Source organism: Lolium rigidum, chromosome 7 (genome assembly GCF_022539505.1).
Source record: "Lolium rigidum isolate FL_2022 chromosome 7, APGP_CSIRO_Lrig_0.1, whole genome shotgun sequence".
NCBI lineage: Eukaryota > Viridiplantae > Streptophyta > Magnoliopsida > Poales > Poaceae > Lolium > Lolium rigidum.
This window is the reverse complement of record NC_061514.1, coordinates 68383778-68402859: the sequence shown is the minus strand read 5'-3', so window position 1 is coordinate 68402859 and position 19082 is coordinate 68383778. Positions and strand designations below refer to the sequence as shown.

Genomic DNA, 19082 nt, shown 5'->3' with positions numbered 1-19082 from the left:
TGGCATCATCAATTGGAGGCATTGCCCAAGTGGGAGCAACCACATGCTCAAGTTCAGGACCAGGAGGAGGCACATGATGGTTTGATGCAGCCATGAATTCATTTTGGCGCCTCCTAGTCTCCTAGTTCAGGGCAAAGCTTTGATGAGCCACATCATTTATATTCCTCCACATCTGCCACAGATTTGCCAAGAAGCGGGAGCCACCCCGCTTGGGGCGCATAGAGGAGCTAGAGCTAGCAGCTGGGTCATGCCTTTTCTTGGACCTTCGCTCCGAAGGCATCATCTCAGATATGTCAAGTTTGTGTCCTTGTTGAGGAATCTTGAAAGGCTCCATCTTCACTACCTCATCTTTCTTATTGTAAGGAGATGGCACCACATTATTGTTGAGCTGCTGAACGTACTGAGCAAAATTTGGAGTCATGTGGTTGCGAACAGAGTGTCTCAGTTCATTGTTGATATAGTCACAACCATCAATTGTCCTCACATTTTCAGGACGGCAGTAGTACATGAGATTGAGATGGTAGGCTCAGCAGTCACTTGAGTCTCCAGACTTGCTGACTAGACTCTCACGGATTATCTTGGCAAGTACTTGGTAAGAGTAGTACATCCCTGAGATGAGTGAAAGATCATGCGTAGGCTCTGGAGGATAGCAGAGTGCAATGTTACCATGTGTGAATTGGTCTTGACTGTGGATCTAAAACCCTCGAGCACCGCCACCAGCAAAACCCATTGCTTGACAGAAATCAAGGTAGTTGCAAGAATATTTCTCCTATATGCACGGCAAAGGCTTTGCTGTGCGACGCCGCACGGCAAAGGTCGCACGGCAATGCTAATGACGGCAAATGCTTCTTTTCCGTGTGACTCGCCAACGTTGCACGGCAACGGCTTTGTCGTTCGACGCTGCACGGTAAAGGTCGCTTCTTCGCTGCATGCCAAATGTGTTTTATCTGAAAAAAAAGGCCCCAAACTAGCCGGTCTGGGATTCAAACCTAGGACGCAGAGTAGGAAAAATGTGCAACCTTGCCACTGGCCTAAGTGTTCGTTTGTTGATAACTATACCACACCACACCTTTTGAGCTGAGAAGAAATCCAGTTTTTCCATCTTTGCTGTGCGCTTACACTAGGCAGAGGCTTCTTTGCCGTGCGTTTGTTAAAAAAACTAGGCAAAGGCGTGCACGGCGATGCCTTTTGTGCTTTGCCATGTTCGGCGGCTTTGCCGTGCGCCTTGATACGGCTTTGCCGTCGACATTTTCTTTACCGTGCGCCCGAGGGGTCTTTGCCATCCAGAGGTCTTTGCCGTGTGTTTTTCTTCATTCTTTACCATGCGGCCATTCTTTGCCGTGCAGTTTTGTGCCATCGCACGGTAAAGACTCGCACGGCAGTGCCTTTTTCCCCGTAGTGTTGGGCCGTGAGTTGACTTTGATGAATGTACTTTTAAATTTGAAGTCACTATCATTGCTCTTTATTCGTTCTACTAACTAGCCAAGTGGCCCTCACAAATGCGAGGGCATCATTTTAAATGCACCCATTCTGTTTGTCAAATAAATTTATGGCTCTATGAACATTTAAGTCTAACTTCTAAATGGATTCTACATCCACCACAAACTCTGATCATGGTTCACATAGTTGCTTGCACATAACCATGGTATATATGTCCTTGACTAACCTGTTATCAGACGTGGCAAGGATATTTCAATTGAGGAAACTTTCGAGGCATATAGGTCATTAAAAAACACTTGCCAATTAGCTATATTGGTCCTCTACCACAGCCGCAGTCAAACAAACCCCATGTATATGCCTTGATCCTGTTAGTCGGTAGGTAAATTTTTGTTCTCATGGATGCCCTCATGTGGACCAGAAGTATTGCACGAAAAGATAAGCTAGGTAAGTTAATAATGACAGAATTTCTCGCCAATCTAGTCGGGTAAGGTTGATCTGCTGATGGACGCATTAGCCACGCTGATGTGGAATAACTGATGGTCTAAAGTGGTTGTGTAGCATCAAACTGCTTAACCGTGCCCGGTGCTCTCCTTCCTATGATATAGACATTATCCAGACACATTAGGCCTAGAACCTGAGCCAATCACCCTCTTGTGATCATGCATTATGCCTTGTCCTGGTTGGCGTGAGCTGGACTTGGATCCAAGTACAAAAGAAAACATGACAGATGAATTTAATTTGGGTTTCTTGGTTTAAAATAAATATTTCCCTTTTTCAAGATTTCCAAAATCTTGCCAAAAAACAGCTATTTTGGTTAGCACGGGTACACATTTATACCAGACAGAATACCCCGGTAGTTATATAATTTGCTCAATTTTAAAGATTTTTGATAAATTTTAGACAAGTTTATAAATTTGTTTGATAAATTATGGGAGGTATTTTGGCTGGTATTTTCGGCATGTCCGAAAACCGCTATTAGTCCACCGATATAATTTTTAAAACCAAGAAAAAAACTCTATGTAATTTTGTAACCAAAACTTTTTTTTCGCTGTTATCGGACGTGGCAAGGATATTTCAATTGAGAAAACTTTCGAGGCATATAGGTGATTAAAAAACACTTGCCCATTAGCTATATTGGTCCTCTACCACAGCCGCAGTCGAACAAACCCTATGTATATGCCTTGATCCTGTTAGTCGCTAGGCAACTTTTTTGTTCTCATGGATGCCCTCATGTGGACCAGAAGGATTGCACGAAAAGATAAGCTAGGTAAGTTAATAATGATAGAATTTCTCGCCAATCTAGTCGGGTAAGGTTGATCTGCGGATGTACATATTAGCCACGCTGATGTGGAATAACTGATGGTCTAAAGTGGTTGCGTAGCATCAAACTGCTTAACCGTGCCCGTGCTCTTCTTCCTATGATATAGCAATTATCCAGATACATTAGGACTAGAACCTGAGCCGATCACCCTCTTGTAATCATGCATTATGCCTTGTCGTGGTTGGCGTGAGCTGGACTTGGATCCAAGTACAAAAGAAAAGATGTCAGATGGATTTAATTTGAGTCTCTTGGTTTACAATAAATATTTTCCTTTGTCGAGATTTCCAAAATCTTGCCAAAAATAACTATTTTGGTTAGCACGGGTACAAATTTATACCAGACAGAATACCCCGGTAGTTATATAATTTGCTCAATTTTAAAGATTTTTGATAAATTTTAGACAAGTTTATAAATTTGTTTGATAAATTATGGGAGGTATTTTGGCTGGTATTTTCGGTATGTCCAAAAACCGCTATTAGTCCACCGGTATAATTTTTAAAACCAAGAAAAAAACTCTGTGTAATTTTGTAACCAAATTTTTTTTTCCGCTGACTGGATACTACTCGTAGGATTGTTTTTTGGGGCATAGGATTGTTGTTAGGTTTCCTTGACGTGCACAATATGTACTTTTTGTTGAGTTAATCCACGCCAAGACCGTCATCACATATGCATACAAGTTAATGTTTGGACGTGTATATCTATTAACTCAAGAACTGTAGGGATATATCACCTATTTTCTCGTTAAATTCCAGACTTATATTAGAGATTCTCACAATCAATAGTTTCATAATTTTCTAGCCCATGCATATGTGTATATACACCGTTCGGTTTTTTCTATTTTACTATCTCGTACGTGAATATATAATCCACCCAACTAATTCAGATCCAGTTCATGTACGTGAATATATCTCGAACTCCATATCTATATACTTATCTCAGAAAAAACTCCATATCTATATGCTTTGCATGTACGGACAGCTTCCCAATTCCCATGTACTTTATATCTATATATTTGCATGTACGTATGCAGTTTTGGTAGATTTAATTGGATGCAATTAGAGGCCTATAAGAATACACTACCCTACCGATGCCTTTTTTGATGGCTTATCTGTACGGTAGTCTCTTTTGTATTTGGTAAGTACCAAATATATTGTTACAGCAGATTGCCCACTTACGTGACATAAATCGTGTCAGACTACACTTGTAACGTAACTTTTAATATTTTATTAAATTCCAGCCACATATTTTAGATCTAACAGTTATAATAATCTTAATGATGTGGCTTAACGTGGTGGCTCTATTAAACATCTGTATTTTGCTTTTAGTATATAATAGATAGATGTGCGCACGTGTCATTTTATTGGAGGTGTGTTGGTATCCGTGGGTAGCAAGTCATTTTTCGTGGAGGCATGTTATGGGTGAAGTTGTTGGTTTCTTAAGCTCTTCCGATCTCATAATTCAAAATGAAATGTAAAATTTCAAGAATATAATTCAAACTCTTCCGATTTTTTGCACTAGTATGACAGTACGCCCTACGCCGATACGGCGATCACCTTGTGATGTAAGCAACAAAGTCATCAAGGCCTTTGGTCGAGGAGCCACCCTCCCCTACGGAGGCACGGACAGCCTCACCGAGCACCTTTGCCCGGTGCCGCACCACCATCCCATTGTCCGAGACCATCGCCTCCTCGATCACCTCCTGGATGGCCGCCGACGGCACCACCTCACTGTGCTTCTCCCATGGCCTCACGAGGAGGCCGACCTTGAGGTACTTGCAGAGAAAGTCCGCGTCCCACGGCTGGTCGGAGTGCATTGGCCAGGCGAGGATCGGCTTACCGTGGCTCAGGCTCTCCATAGTCGAGTTCCAGCCGCAGTGGCTCATGAAAGCCGCGGTGGCACCGTGCGCCAGGATCTCCAGCTGCGGTGCCCACCCGGTGATCACCAGCCCCGTCCCCTCAGTGTCTGCAGTGAACTTGGACAGGAGCTTCTCGTACGGACTCTCGCTGCCTGACTCTGCAAATATGTCGGCCCGGTCGGCGTCGCGTAATACCCAGATGAACCTCTGCTTGCTGCCCTTGAGTGCCGCGGCTATCTCGGCAATCTGCTCTACCCGAAATGACGACGTGGTTCCAAAGGACACATAGAGCACCGACGCCGGCGGCTGCTTGTCGAGCCACTCCATGCACTCGTGCCGCGTCTTCCCCGGCGGTGCCCTGGCGCTCGCGTCCAGCAGCGGGTTCAGCGGCCCGACCGCGAAGAGCTTCTGGTCCTTGAACTCCGGGTACTCGGCGATGGCGTCGATGAACTCGCCCTCGAGCGCGCGGCACGTGTTCATGACGAGGCCGGCGGAGGCGACGCCTCCCGCTTCCTGCAGCTCCTTCTCCGTCCTGAACACGTACTCCACGAACTCCTTGGACATGCAGACGTCGATGGGGAGGAACTGCAGGCCGTGGTCGGTGATGAGCCTGTGGCCGGCGTCCAGCCACCCGATGTTGTAGGAGATGGCGACGCACTGCAGCCCGAAGGCCTCGCCGTTGCTGAGCCGCGCCGCCTCGACGGCGGCGAAGGAGTTGAGCTTGTCGTAGACGACGACGACGCGGCGGTGGGTGGCGGAGAGCGTCTGCAGGAGGACTCCGAGAGGGGCGCGCGCGGCGGTGGTGAAGGTCTCGAACATCGGCATCAGGTGGTTCGGGAACGGGGACGGGGCGGTCGGGTCGGGGGGCGGGGACTCGTAGGTGGAGACGTCGAGGTCGTGGAACTTGATGGAGCCGAGCGCGTCGGGGTCCCAGCCGTGCACGCGCGACCGCGCCTGCCGGACGTGCGGCGCCGGCGCCGCGTAGTGCACCGAGATCCCCCGCTTCGCGACCAGCAGGGACAGGTGCATCAGCTGGTTCAGGTGACCCTGCGCAGGGAAGGGCACCGCGACGAAGGCCACCGATTCCAACGAGTCAACCGCCATTGATTCTGTGGGTTCGCGCACACCTGTAGCGTAGAAGGAAGATTGACAGTGGCGCTATATATAATCTACGAGGGATCTCTCCGCCAACAAATGAGTGAGTAGCAGCACTAGTGAGCTTTGTCCAATTAGTCAAGGCCAAGACGCATTAGAGCCAATTTTTTCACATTGGTGGCGTCGCAATACAGGATCGCGGATCATGGATATGATAGAATATGTCCCAGCTTCTCTATGAGGAACCGCCCGACCATTGGCGGTAGCAGCACGAACGCAGTGACGTCAACGACGAAGCAAAGTTAGCGCCACACAAAACAGGAATGGTCAAAATGGAGGAGCTGCGCAGGCTACATGCTGCCCGCCGGAGAGCCACCACCAACTTGTATTTTTCCTAGAAATTAAACTCATGGCGAACGACGCTGGCGTCAGGATAACTCCGCGGAAGGGTCGCGCCGCCTACCTTCGTCACCGGTGACGACTGACGCCGGCAGATCTCTAGGAGCAAAATATCGTCATGTGTACCCGGTCATCGGGAGCTTCTGCCAGACGAGCGTACGCGACACTTGGAGCTTGGAACCTCGATCGCGGTGGACCGGCCACACCGCGGCAAGCAGGGAAAATGCCACCGCCGTCTGCGTCAGAGTACAAAAACTCCCACCGTGCTCTGTTCTTGCTCCGCCGAAAGAATATGTGTGCGATCGAACGACACACATGGCAGGATTGGCTCGATCTCATGGCGTGTCGGTAAGTGTCGGACATGAGAACGAATCAACGCTTGAGAACCGATATATGTGAATACAGGAAGGTGAGGCGGCTGTCAAAGATTCCAGCAGTCTGACTAATAAGTATAATGGTTGCTAATAGTCAACAAAGGGTCCATAGCTCAGTGGTAGAGCAATTGACTGCAGATCAATAGGTCACCGGTTCGAACCCGGTTGGGCCCTTCATTTTGTTAATGAAGCCATATCTTTTTTATCCTAACTTTTTTTTTCATCAATTGCGGTTGGTGATTTTTACCTCATAACTTTTTGGTCGATGAAAAAATGGTCATGTAGTTACTAATCTTTTACACAGTAAAGATGCTATAGCTTCATTTGAGAGCACTCCACTCTTACCACATCACTAACTATCTGATGACTAGACAGAAATTCTAACCTCTGGAATTAAATGCACTAGGAGTGATCTATATGTTATGTTCTCCTTAGCAGCAATAACTAGTTGAGAATAATCGGTTTCAACTATGATTGGTAATTGGCAATGTTGAAGTGCCAATTACCAATCATAGTTGAAACCGATTCGAACCCGGTTGGGCCCTTCATTTTGTTAATGAAGCCATATCTTTTTTATCCTAACTTTTTTTTTCATCAATTGCGGTTGGTGATTTTTACCTCATAACTTTTTGGTCGATGAAAAAATGGTCATGTAGTTACTAATCTTTTACACAGTAAAGATGCTATAGCTTCATTTGAGAGCACTCCACTCTTACCACATCACTAACTATCCGATGACTAGACAGAAATTCTAACCTCTGGAATTAAATGCACTAGGAGTGATCTATATGTTATGTTCTCCTTAGCAGCAATAACTAGTTGAGAATAATCGGTTTCAACTATGATTGGTAATTGGCAATGTTGAAGTGCCAACACCACTCCTTTCAAACGTGCCTAAATTTCGGCCTCGAACGGTCTGCTACAATGCTCCAGAAAGCAACGTGTTGTGAATATTGCATTACCATGGTTATAACGTAATACCATACCTGCTCCATCACCAACAAGGAAACAATCATCAATTGAGAGTTTGGTATATCCAAGAGCTTCTTCTCACCATTTCTTCAGTAGTCGATGTTTTACAGTTCCGTATGAAATTCAAATAATTGCATAAGAATCTCTTTGATCCCTCCAATGAGGGAGCGGTTTCTTATGCATTACTTTGTTCCTGGCATGCCAAGCTCCCCAAGCTAGAAGCATCGTTGTTTCAATCATGTGTACATGTGCATTTAGAATTACTGATTGAAACCGTAGCTTAGGGTTCAATAAGACTTAACCTTGTACGGTAGACACCACACCTTTCTCATGCTCCCCTAAGCTAAACACATGAGGACACTTGTAAAAAGCATGGGACAAAAAAAATCTGAGTTGCAAATGTTACACATGCCAATAAGTCTGAAGTGGCGACTGGCGAGTCAACTTATTCTCCTTAGTAGAAAGTGAATTATTTGCAGCCTTCCAAGAAAAAAAAAATAACTTTCGGAGGTACATATGCACTCCAATTGTTCTTCCAAACTGGATTATCACCCATAGGTCTACTACTTGTTGCAGCAAAACTGGAATAGGCTGGTGTTTTTGCCAATGCCAAGTTGCATGCATTATAGACTGAGAAAATACCAGAGGGTTTCAAGTTCCATGCCATAATTTACTCCTCGAGACGTCCACAAGTTCTAATACACAAAATAGCATCTGCATAAATCAGATCAAAATTATTGCAAACTAGATCTTCTTTCGAAGCTCTTGTTTGGTCCAAAAGATTAACAACTCTTTGAATTCTATTAGGTTTAGAAGTCAGGGTTTTATGATATGTGTACCTAGGAATCTTGCTATCCCATCACACATGAATATTCCTACCATTTCCCATCTTTCATATCATGCCTTTCTTCAATAATTCTAGGCCAAACGGAATAGTTGTGCAAGTAGAGGATGGTTGCATGTGAAGACAGTGTCAAGTAGCTCACAATTAGGATAGTACTTTGTGTTGACACAAGCACATAAGCTATCCGGGAAAGCTAGTAACCTCCAAGCTTGGTGAGCAAGGAGAGCTTGGTAACTTCATATCCCAAATACACATGCCACCTTGGGCTTTGAGTTTATCCCAGCTAAGCCAACGCATCTTTCTTTTTCTTTGTTTAGCCCCCACCCCCCCCACACACACACACACCAGTAACCATGCATACACCCATTTTGTAAGCTCCTTCCAAAGAAATGATGGGAGTTTTAAAACCCCATGGCATATGTTGAGATAGCTTCTGGAATTGCTTTGGTTAAAATCTCGCGTGCACTTTGAGCCAATAAACTATCTTCCCACTACATTAACAACTTGCCCAGCCTTGATTGTAAATTCGCAAATTTACCTTTGTTTATACAACCATCTGGCATTGGTAAACCCATATATTTAGCCTCAAAAACGTTGCTGCTCCACTTGTGAAGTAGTACGAATACCCTCATGTACATTCTGGGGGGGGGGGAGTGCATATGTTGCTGAATAGGATAGAGTACTTAGAGGAATTGATAACCTGGCTGGTGTATAGATCATAAATTTCAAGATTATGCTTAATACGCCGAGCCTCGCCATCACACGCCTAAAAAAACCAAAAGGGTATCATCCACAAACAATAAGTGGGACATATCAGGAGCTCTCCGACACACCTTGATAGGAGTAATTCTCGCAAGATCCGCTTCGATCACGTTTCAAAAGTGTAGACAAACCATCAGCCACAAAAAGGAATAGAAAGGGAGATAAAGATCTCCTTGCATGAGACCTCGTGATGGATAAAAAGCTTCCGATAAAGTTCCATTAAATTTGGCAGAATTGTTCACCCTGGTAACACACGCCATAATCCATTGTATCCACCGGTGAGAGAACTCCATTTTATGAATCGTCATATCCAGAAAATTCCAATCGAACCTATCATAGGCTTTAGATAAATAAGGCTTATAAGCACAATAAGGAGAATTCATTGTAGTACCATGTTCCAGAAATGCATGCACTCAAAGGCTAGAAGAGCATTGTCTGTGATCATATGTCTGCAGACAAAGGCACTTTGATTCTCCGAAATTATGTCCCCCCAAATAGGACGCAATATGTTTATTAAAAGTTTAGCGGCTATCTTTTATAGAACACTGCATAAGCTAATGGGTCGGAAAAAATTCGGTTCCATCGGACTATCAATTTTAGGAATCAAGACAACTGAAGTATCATTGACACCCATCAGGCATGTGTCCAGTATTGAAGAAAGGTTTCACGACATTAATGATCTCTTCACGCATGACCTCCCAATTCCTCTCATAAAAACGAGCGGAAAAACCATCAAGCCCGGGTGCCTTGATTGGTCCTATTTGAAACAAGGCATCTGATATTTCCTTCTATATAAACTCCCTACAATTAAGAGATCTGTTCTAGAGTGATATTGATAACCTCCGCACAATTAAGAGATGGATCCGTAGTGTAGAGGGATTTGAAGTAATGTTCGTGGGGACTGTTTGAACAACCTCATCATCATCTTTCAACTTAGCAATTTTGTTTCCACATGCCTGCCAAACCGCTCTATGGTGATTTTGGGAGGTGGAACGTGTAAGCAGACTTGTCATCCAACCATGTTATAGAAACAAAAACGATGCCCTGCATTTTGCGAGGTGGGGCGGATAAGTGCTCCCGCAGCGAAGGAATTGTGGTCTTCAGGAGCTCCTCTGATGCATAAACTACATATGTGGTTCGCTGTGAAGGGTCGGCTCTGGACTGCTGATCGGCTGGCTAGGAGAGGATTGGAGCACCCTAGCGAGTGTCCCTTGTGCTGTCAGGAACCGGAGACGGCAGCCCATCTCACAGTGCAATGCTCCTATGCCCGGCAAATCTGGTACATGCTGTTGCTTCCGCGACGGCTGCACAGGTTCACTCCTTCACCTACGAACAACATCGACACTTGGTGGAGCAGCATCTCTGAAGCGGTGCCAAGAAAGGACCGAAAGGAGCTCAACTCGTTGGTGATCCTCACTGCTCGTTGCCTCTGGCTCGAACGCAACAGTAGAGTTTTTGACAAGTTCGCTTCCATGCTCGTTGCCTCTGGCTCGAACGCAACAGTAGAGTTTTTGACAAGCTCGAATGATTAGGGTGGAGTTTGATCAGTGGAAAAAGGCTAAGCTTTGTGGAGTCGTGGGAGAGATTGAGTAATTCATGTACGTGTGTGTGGGTGAGGTGCTAAGTCCTCGAATGGGCCCTCAAATCTTGTAAATGTTTTTTCCCTTTCTATCTTAATATATGAAGACACGCATCTTGCGTGTTCTTGAAAGAAAAAAAAGCGAGGTGGAACGTGTAAGCGCGGGGGGAAGTAAGATACAACTGCAAAGAGAGTTATTTTTCTGGAGTGCACTCTTGTGTTTTGTCCAGTTTTAATTCGTATGCAATATCCAAAACATGATAAACCCATAATGATTTTTTTGCAGCGCACTAATCGTGAGGCAAGTAACAGTACAGATCCAATGATAACAATGTGCACGGTAGAACCAACGTCAGAGTCTCATTTCTCCATCCTTTCTGGAAACAAAAAGGGTGTACATTATTGACGAGTGGCAACTGCAAACGACTTCATTCGATCCTAAATATAAGATGTCCAAAAATAATACTAATACTATAAGATGTTTAGGCAAGTTAATTTATCTTGGTTAAACATTTGTTTTAAAAAAACTAGTCATTCGGTTGCAAATCATTTTTTTTCTGCAACAATCAATTTTTGTCTAGCTAGTGTCATCAGCATCGATCAGCCGGGTCTGTTCTTCCGTGCGGCAGCACCTTGTTAGGTTTCCTCATCGTTCTTGACGACGTGTGTCCCCTCCTTTGTGGCTCCAACAACACTCCCCACCTCCGTCTCGGCCGTCGTCGTCGTTGTCGCGCCAAAGTCTGCGACGGTGGAACTGCACTGGACCTGCTGTCCAGCTTCGATAGGTTGATGATAGTTGTAAGGCGGAAACTGAGGGGCCATGGGCCTCACATACTGACGGTTGAAGCCAGGGCCAAAGTACGGCGGCTGCTGCTGCTGCTGCATGGAGGGCATCGGCCGCTGTTGCTGCGCCGGGTGAGCCACATTTCCATTTTGTGTCTGCTGCTGCTGCTGCAGCATGAAGGGCATCGACCGCTGTTGCTGCGCCGGGTGAGCCGCATTTCCATTTTGTGTTTGTTGTTGGTGCTGATGCTGCTGCTGCATGAACGCCATTGGCTGCGGTTGCTGCGCCGGGTAAGCCGTAATGCCATTCTGTTGTTGGTGGTGGTGCTGCTGCTGCATCATCATGCGATGATGATGCATCGCCAGTTCCTTAACATGTTGCTGATACACCCGCCTCTCGCGCATCTCTTCCGTCTCCGGCTGCGTCTGCATCGCCGTATAGCTCGGGAGGGTCACCGGCCGCGGTGGTGTGAACGATTCGCCAGCCGGGCCCAATTGACGTTCCATCGGTATCGGACCAAAACAGCCAGGGGAAGCAACGGGTGCAGCCCGGTACGCGGGCGGCGCCTGGTGGCCGGTAAATGCCACCGGCGGCCGCGGCGGCAATGATGCATGTGTGCTGTACACCATCTGCCGCCCGGTTCCACCGTGGTGGTGGTGGTGGTGGTAGCCTGTAGCTCCAGGACGCGCTTGCATGCCGCCTCCGCATATCGACGGTGTCTGGCTTTGACCCCCAGCTTGTGGTCCGAGGCATCGGCCCGGCGGCGGCGCCGGGAGAGCCTGCTTCGGCGTAGCGACCTGGACGGTCCTCTCGCGCTTCCGTCGCTTCGAGATTTTCGGTTTCGCCTCCTTTTGGTGGCCCGTCTCCTCCGGCAATGGCTGCGACGCGGCTGCTGGACAGGTTTCTTCGCTCGTGCCGCTGGGACCGGCCTCGTCGTCGTCGTCGTCCGCGGCCTTGTTTTTGTTCTTCTTTCCCTCTTTCGTCAGGTAAATCTTGTACACGACGAATTCGTCCAGCTGCAGCCACTTTCAGCATTGGTCAGGCCAGCCATCGATTAGCCGCATACAAGTGCGAGAAACTGCAAGGAAGAGTTGCTGGAAGGAACTCACCGTCTTTCTTCTTTTAGAGCTGCCGTCGAGCTTGTTTTCGTACTCCGGGATGGTGATCTCGCGCATCAGCCACTCGCCCTTGTCCTCCTCCTTGTAGTTGGTTCCTTCGAAGTAGTTGAGGGTGGAGTAGGAGTACTTGATTTTGCCGCGGGTGACCGCCGAGTTGGTGCCCGTCGACGTCTTCCACCGCCCGCGGCCGTCCTCCGTGCACCGGGACGGCCTGTCGCCGTTCTCGTACTTGCGAAGCCTGGAAGACAGGAAGTACCAGCAGCCGCCATGGTCCCTGTTCTTGTACTCTCCTGCGATCGATGAATGTAATAAGCACTAAAGTTGTAAATAGCGATGCTACAGTGGAAAAACTTAAAACGTAGCCTGAGCTGCACCTAGCTCTTTATTTGCAAACACTTAAAATTAGTATTTTCAAAAAATCAGAGTTAAATTTTTAGTGGTAACCAATAACGTATACTACTACATGTGTATAAAATATCAATCAATATATGAAACTAATTCATATACTAGGCTGCACAAATTGTGATAAATTTCATAGTGAGTAGTGCACATTTCAAGACTATTAAATTTGTCAGATTTTGTCAATTTCTTGTGGCTTACACCATTAGCATACATCATTGGCTACCTCTTGAATTTTATTCTTTCAAATACAAATTTTGAGTCTTTGAAAACTAAAAGAAAACTACATGTAGTTTGGTCTCCGAAACGCCACACTACAGTGTATCTAGATTCTAAAAACACTCTCACTAATGCTATGCACATGTAGCGTCAAATAGAAACTCTCGCTAATAGCTCGCTAAATTAAGCTAAAACATTAACTTAGACAAGAAAATAGCGCTATTTCTTCGCGAGGATCAAATATTTTTTGATATAAGTTTGAAAATTGAAACTTTGTGTGTAGGTTTGAGCTTATGCACTATTTTTTTATCACTGCGATCATCATCATGGTTGTTAGTAGACGTCATTGATACCTGATTTTTCGAGAGTCTTCTTACTCACTCTGAACCCTTTTAATTGACTAGGATTTAATATAAGTTGTACTGGACTAAGGTCAATTAAGAAAAATCGGAGGAAGTATTTAAAAAAACTCTAAATAGATTTGGTTTCGCTATATAGCTTTCTTAACGGCTAAAAAATATTGACATCAGCGATATTAGGGCATCTCGAACGGGGCGACGCATAATTATGTCCGTTTACGTCGCGCACGGACACAAAAAACGTCCGCATGTCCGCATGCGTCTGCCCCTTCTCCAGTGGCAAGGACGCATTTATTTGACCGCATGCTTGAAAGATTCTATTTCTGTGGCTAGGAATGACCGCATACGTGATTAAAGGAGGAGAGAGAGGGCTGCATGCAGACCAAACGGACGCACGGACGCGTCCGCACAGACGCATTCCTAGCGCACATTTGATCCACATTTGCGTCAGGACGGACGCTGCGGACGTTTTGTGTCTAGCCGCTGGAGCGCGTTTTTTGTCCGTGCAGACGTAAACGGACGAAAAACGTCCGTTTCCGTCACCAGGAGATGCCCTTAGCGCGCTATTTTTTGATATGCACTCGTTGTGGAGGACGACGCGTGTGCTGTGCAGGTAGTACGCACCGTTGAGAAGCAGTTGGTCCGGGTGGTAGCGGTAGACGTAGTCCTCGATGATGGCGTCGGTGGGCACGTGCGGCCTGCCCTGCAGCCGGGGGAGGAGGTAGTACTCGATCAGCTCATCGTCCGTCGGCGTGAACCGGAATCCCGGCGGGAACTTGTTGCTCTCCTCCTCGATTTCTGACATGTTGCCGTTGCAGAAAGAAGAGGCAGGATCGTCGACGAGATCGGGCCAATCTTGGAAGGGTTTATCTAATCAGGATGTTTGTCTGCAGCGTTTTATTTCTTAGGCGGCGCTACTTGTACTAGTTCACCTAGGACCCGCCAGCGTCAGGTTGAGTCCGGAGCGAGGTCCAACTCTAGAGGCGCTGCGAGAGGTTGACTGTCAATCCAATTTCCAGGCGGAAACGACTAAAACAGGACCTATTTAACCGACCACAACTCATGTTCTGCAAAAGCCGCCCACGACTAATTGGTATCGGACACAGTGTCACCGTGTGTCATCCATCTGACCACTCTCTTCTTATACTCAGTCAGGTAGCTTAAATTCATCAGTCTGCCTTGTAATTCATCAGTCCGCCCACGACTCATTCAGAGCAGCATCCATCAGCGCTGGTCCGATCCCTCTTAGGGCATATCCAGCATGCCAACACTAACGGACCGACACCGTCCGTTCGTGTCAGTCTGGCTTTGTAATTCTCTGCACATTCAGAGCAGCATCCATCAGCGCTGGTCCAACCCTTCTTAGGGCATCTCCAACGTGCCGATGCCGTTCGAGTATGCACGGTCTAACGGCGCGACCCAAACAAACCGACTGCCGCTGGAAATGCGGTCATGTGCTTCCTTTTAGATGTTACTCCCCCTTTGCAAGGACATTTGGATCCAAACCCCTCTAATGCCACCGAAAATTCACACGAACGTGGCGTCATACTAATTCAGATGTGCTTGAAACAGGAACATATATCCGTCCTGATATGTGCTTAATCTACTTCCTCTTCGTACCCATTCCGGAACTGCAAACAGACCATTGTATATATACCAAGTACTGACTGCCCTGCAGATTCAACGAAAAGTTCCAAAATGATACTTACTGGTGAGACTGCTATGTCTCACCATGTTCTGGCACCAAGAGTCTCGTCTCAAGCACTACAATCTAGTTACTATACCACAGCGGGCCACTAACAAACAACTAGGTTATCTCTGAAGAAGGGAAGATCTAATGGCAAAGTACTTGTTAGATTGTTGGGTGAGAGCGAGGTTTCACTTTGCAGCTTGTAGTGCCAACCACTCTGCTTTGCTCAAGCCATAGTAGACCGCTTTGCCTCCAGGCCACATACGGAAATTCCAGCCCATGGGAGATCCACCGATGACATAAGAACCTTTCACGCCGTCGCCCAACTGATTGGTACGGTTTGCTACCTCGCTCGCATCGGATTCCCGCTGAATCCCCATTGTCGCAGCCTGCAAGCTAGCATGCTTGAGTGGTACCTTCCCACCTGTATTGTGCAGAAACGTTGCATCCTGGCCAATCTGAGCCTGAGGAACTTGATTCTTCACTACAGATGGCACTTCTCCTGCAGTCTTGTTCTGCACAGCTCTAGCTGCAGGTATGTCCAATGGTTTTACAGGCTCACCAGCAGCAGCTGATATATCCAGCCGCATTTTCTTGGATAATTCCATGACAACCTTTATCTCTGCAACACAGGGTGAATGAGCAGGGGCAGACTAGTTAGCCTTATTAATTATCCTCAACAGATGCAAGCATGTGCATGAGCAAGAACTCATGCATTTAAAGTACCCTTCAAATATATAAGCATTAAGCCCCAGGCGATCAACAGACATTTCCCACCAAAACACAGAACACAACTTTAAGTGGCCTTTCAGAAATAAGTGGAAAAATGGATTTCTACTGCTTGCATGAATATACGCACATTTTGTATAACAGCTGATGGGTCAAGAACCTGGACAGCACTGGCTTGGTGGCTAGAGCTCAGAGTGTTGAGCCAGCCCACCCGAGTTCGAATCCCAGCCGAAGCGAGAAATCGCTGGAGAGTCTCATCCTATCTAACAACGTATAGCCAAGGGAGGGATCATTCCCCCGTTGATCAACGTTTATACATTATGATCCTGAATACTACAGACACATGACACAATACATCACATTACAGAATAACAGGGGTTTGTGAAGTGCAGAGCTGTGAAATGTAACATACAGTCGTGTTTACATCTTACAGAAATGTAACAGCCTGTAGATGTTAAATCGGAAAGGCTAAATCTTCAGGATTGGGGACTATAGATCCACACTTACAAAGAGCTAGTCACTATCCAAACAACTGAGGCAATCCTAGTATGTCAAGAGAGTAATATGTTTATATAAAGATGAATCTAGAGGAAATGGTTCAACACAATTTCCGAAACTAATATCTGTATCTCAGCGAGATCGTAGCCAAATACATCAGGGAAGTTCAACACAACTTCCTAAGTTCTAACACCAATGTGAACTGAACATTTACCTTTTAGGATCTCAAGAGCAGCATCTTCCTTTCGGAAATCAGTAGCTCGGCAAACCTTCAACACAAGAAAGGTACCATTTAGAGCGGCATTCCATTTTAATCAGGATAGATCAAACGACAATTGACAAGTAAACAAGAGGTGTGGGTATGTCGAATTTTTAAGTTTTACAATGCAGTAGCGCACACCAGCCATGGCAGCACACACTTGCACTGAAAAATGGCGTCTTAAAATACCCGCTAATGTAGTCACCACTCGCCACCACATTCTCTGCAATCTAATCTCTGTTCTGTTCAAGTATGCCATTGTCTCCATCATACCCATTTCAAGTTTTCAGCTAGAAAAAGGAGCTTGAGCCAAAGGAGTGCATCATTGGCTTGGGTGGCGTGTGCCGCTTTAATTAAAAGCAGTACGTATTGTAATTATCAAGCATTTTCATCTTATAAATGGACGGTGCTAAAAGGGGTGCATCGAACCTTCAATGAAATCCTCAATTTAATCGATATAATCTGAATTCCCCCAACCAACACTAGCACGCACAACACTACTGCCAGTTTTGTAACCTGAGGCATTGGTCAATTAACACCACCTGATCTGCGTGAAGATTTTTTTAAAATTCTTATCCCAACAAATTCCACCCGGAGTAGGCTTATGCAAGATGCTGCTGTTTCTACTTTCTACCCAGCGTCCCAGTCTGAATGCACCGAGAATATAAGGTTTGGAGTGGGGACCTGAAGGAAGCGGCCGCGGAGGTTGGCGACGGCTGCTCTGATCTTGTAGTAGGGCGATTGGTGGAAACCCACCTCCTCCAGCTTCCGCTTCTTCGGCCGCGCGTCGGCATCGGCGGCGCAAAACAGGGCCGGCGGCGTCGGCGGCTTGATATCGGCGGTGGCCGTGGGCTCCGACGACGGCGGAGGAGGCGTGGTGCTGGTGGGTTGAGCGGACATCGCTACGTGTGAGGGAAATGGTTGAACACTGGAGTCGCTGTTCTGACGAATTCTGGCGGCCCGTCTGGAAGGCGTGGCGTCTGCAACAAGTACTCCGCCCACGCATGGATCTAGAACAGAGTGTGCAGTCCAACTTCCCCTAAATTTAAATATTGAATAATTATTTAATTATCATGTCAAAAACTCAAGACGATGGGTAACATGGGTGCGGTCAGTCTGCCAGACTGACAGAGTAATAAAGGACGAACCGATGGGTCAGGGTCACATGGTTAGCTCGAGTTGGTGGCTGCCTCGTAATCAGGGTTAGAATCTTCTCGAGTATGGATTTATGGCTCAGTTAGCTTCTTCTATAAGAATATTTTCTAGGTGCTACTGCCCATGGGTCTCTTTTTTGAATCACTTTAGCTGCTGCCTTGTACTATATGATTTCACATACATCAATAAAGTATGAAGCGATTGATCACTTACAGATTTCGTACAAAGCAATAAAGCGTAGAGTCATGGACCACTTTAAAGCTATTGTCTTCTTTAGAGATCTTGTAAGATTTTTGTTGAGCTGACAGTATAATATATTGTATACGTTAAACTTGCTGCCTTCTCTAAATGATGTGAAAAGATAAAATAAGATGTGTCTTCTCTACTATTGTATAGGTTACAACCTTTTATTTACTTTGTAGGTTATTTTATTTTATTTCAAATGTTTGAGGACCACTTATTCTTCTTATTTTATTATGGTGGGCATTGTGGACCACCTATACTTATTATTTATTTTGTAGCCTTTTTTCTCTTTTCTTGTTCCCTATCTCGTACACTATGGAGTGTCTTCATCACTTGAACGTGTACCGTTGCTTGGCATCTCACTAGTGACTCGTTCACTAGGTGCATCATCATGCGTTACCTCCACCTCATCGCGGTGGCCCAGCATAACACTAATGAAATACCGTTTCATTAGTATTACATCTGTCAGAGTGGTACAATAAAATTATTTGCGATTTCAAAGCATATCTATAGAATTATACTCCAAATCTTTTCACAAGATTTGCCTAGCCTCCTAATAAAAATAATGAGGTAACATTGCAAATAAAATCTAGAACAATAACTCGTTGAGTAACTTATTGATAACTCTAGCTATAGAGATACTTGGCCTGTCTAAGAACCCTGATTGAACTCTAGCTACTTGGGCCTTAGGATTAGGGATCTGGTTCCCTTGTACTCCTAGTCTATGTTTCCACCATGGTATATGTAAAAGTTGACTTCATCGACTTCAATGGCTAGTTCTTGCTTCTTGGTAGTAAATATCTATAAGTAGTTGTTAGGACAAGATGATTACCTTTTATATGTTCATAGGGTTTTAGGGCTTCACATAAAATTATGGAGTTACTGTTTAATACATGATGGAATTCGGGTTTCCTATTGTCATATAACTTTAAGGAAATGACTTGTTGAGTAAAGTTGAAAGTGGGAAATAAATTTTTAATACATGTTA

The 19082-nt window shown here is 45.7% G+C and overlaps 2 protein-coding genes and 1 non-coding gene across 3 annotated transcripts; 1 reads left to right on the top strand and 2 right to left on the bottom strand.

The window, feature by feature from the left end:
* Positions 1-4215: 4215 nt before the first annotated feature.
* Positions 4216-5720, bottom strand: LOC124675092 (putative cis-zeatin O-glucosyltransferase). The gene has a single exon (XM_047211163.1). It carries the CDS (start codon positions 5718-5720, stop codon positions 4311-4313), a length of 1410 nt encoding a protein of 469 aa, XP_047067119.1. The 3' UTR covers positions 4216-4310.
* An 866-nt stretch (positions 5721-6586) lies between these two features.
* Positions 6587-6658, top strand: TRNAC-GCA. Its single transcript has one exon. It is a non-coding gene; the product is annotated as a tRNA-Cys (tRNA).
* An 8494-nt stretch (positions 6659-15152) lies between these two features.
* Positions 15153-17596, bottom strand: LOC124671497. The gene is made up of 3 exons (XM_047207864.1): positions 17381-17596; positions 16652-16706; positions 15153-15832 (listed from the first exon to the last, which is right to left on the bottom strand). Exons 1-3 carry the CDS (start codon positions 17594-17596, stop codon positions 15399-15401), a joined length of 705 nt encoding a protein of 234 aa, XP_047063820.1. The 3' UTR covers positions 15153-15398.
* Between the last annotated feature and the right edge of the window lie 1486 nt (positions 17597-19082).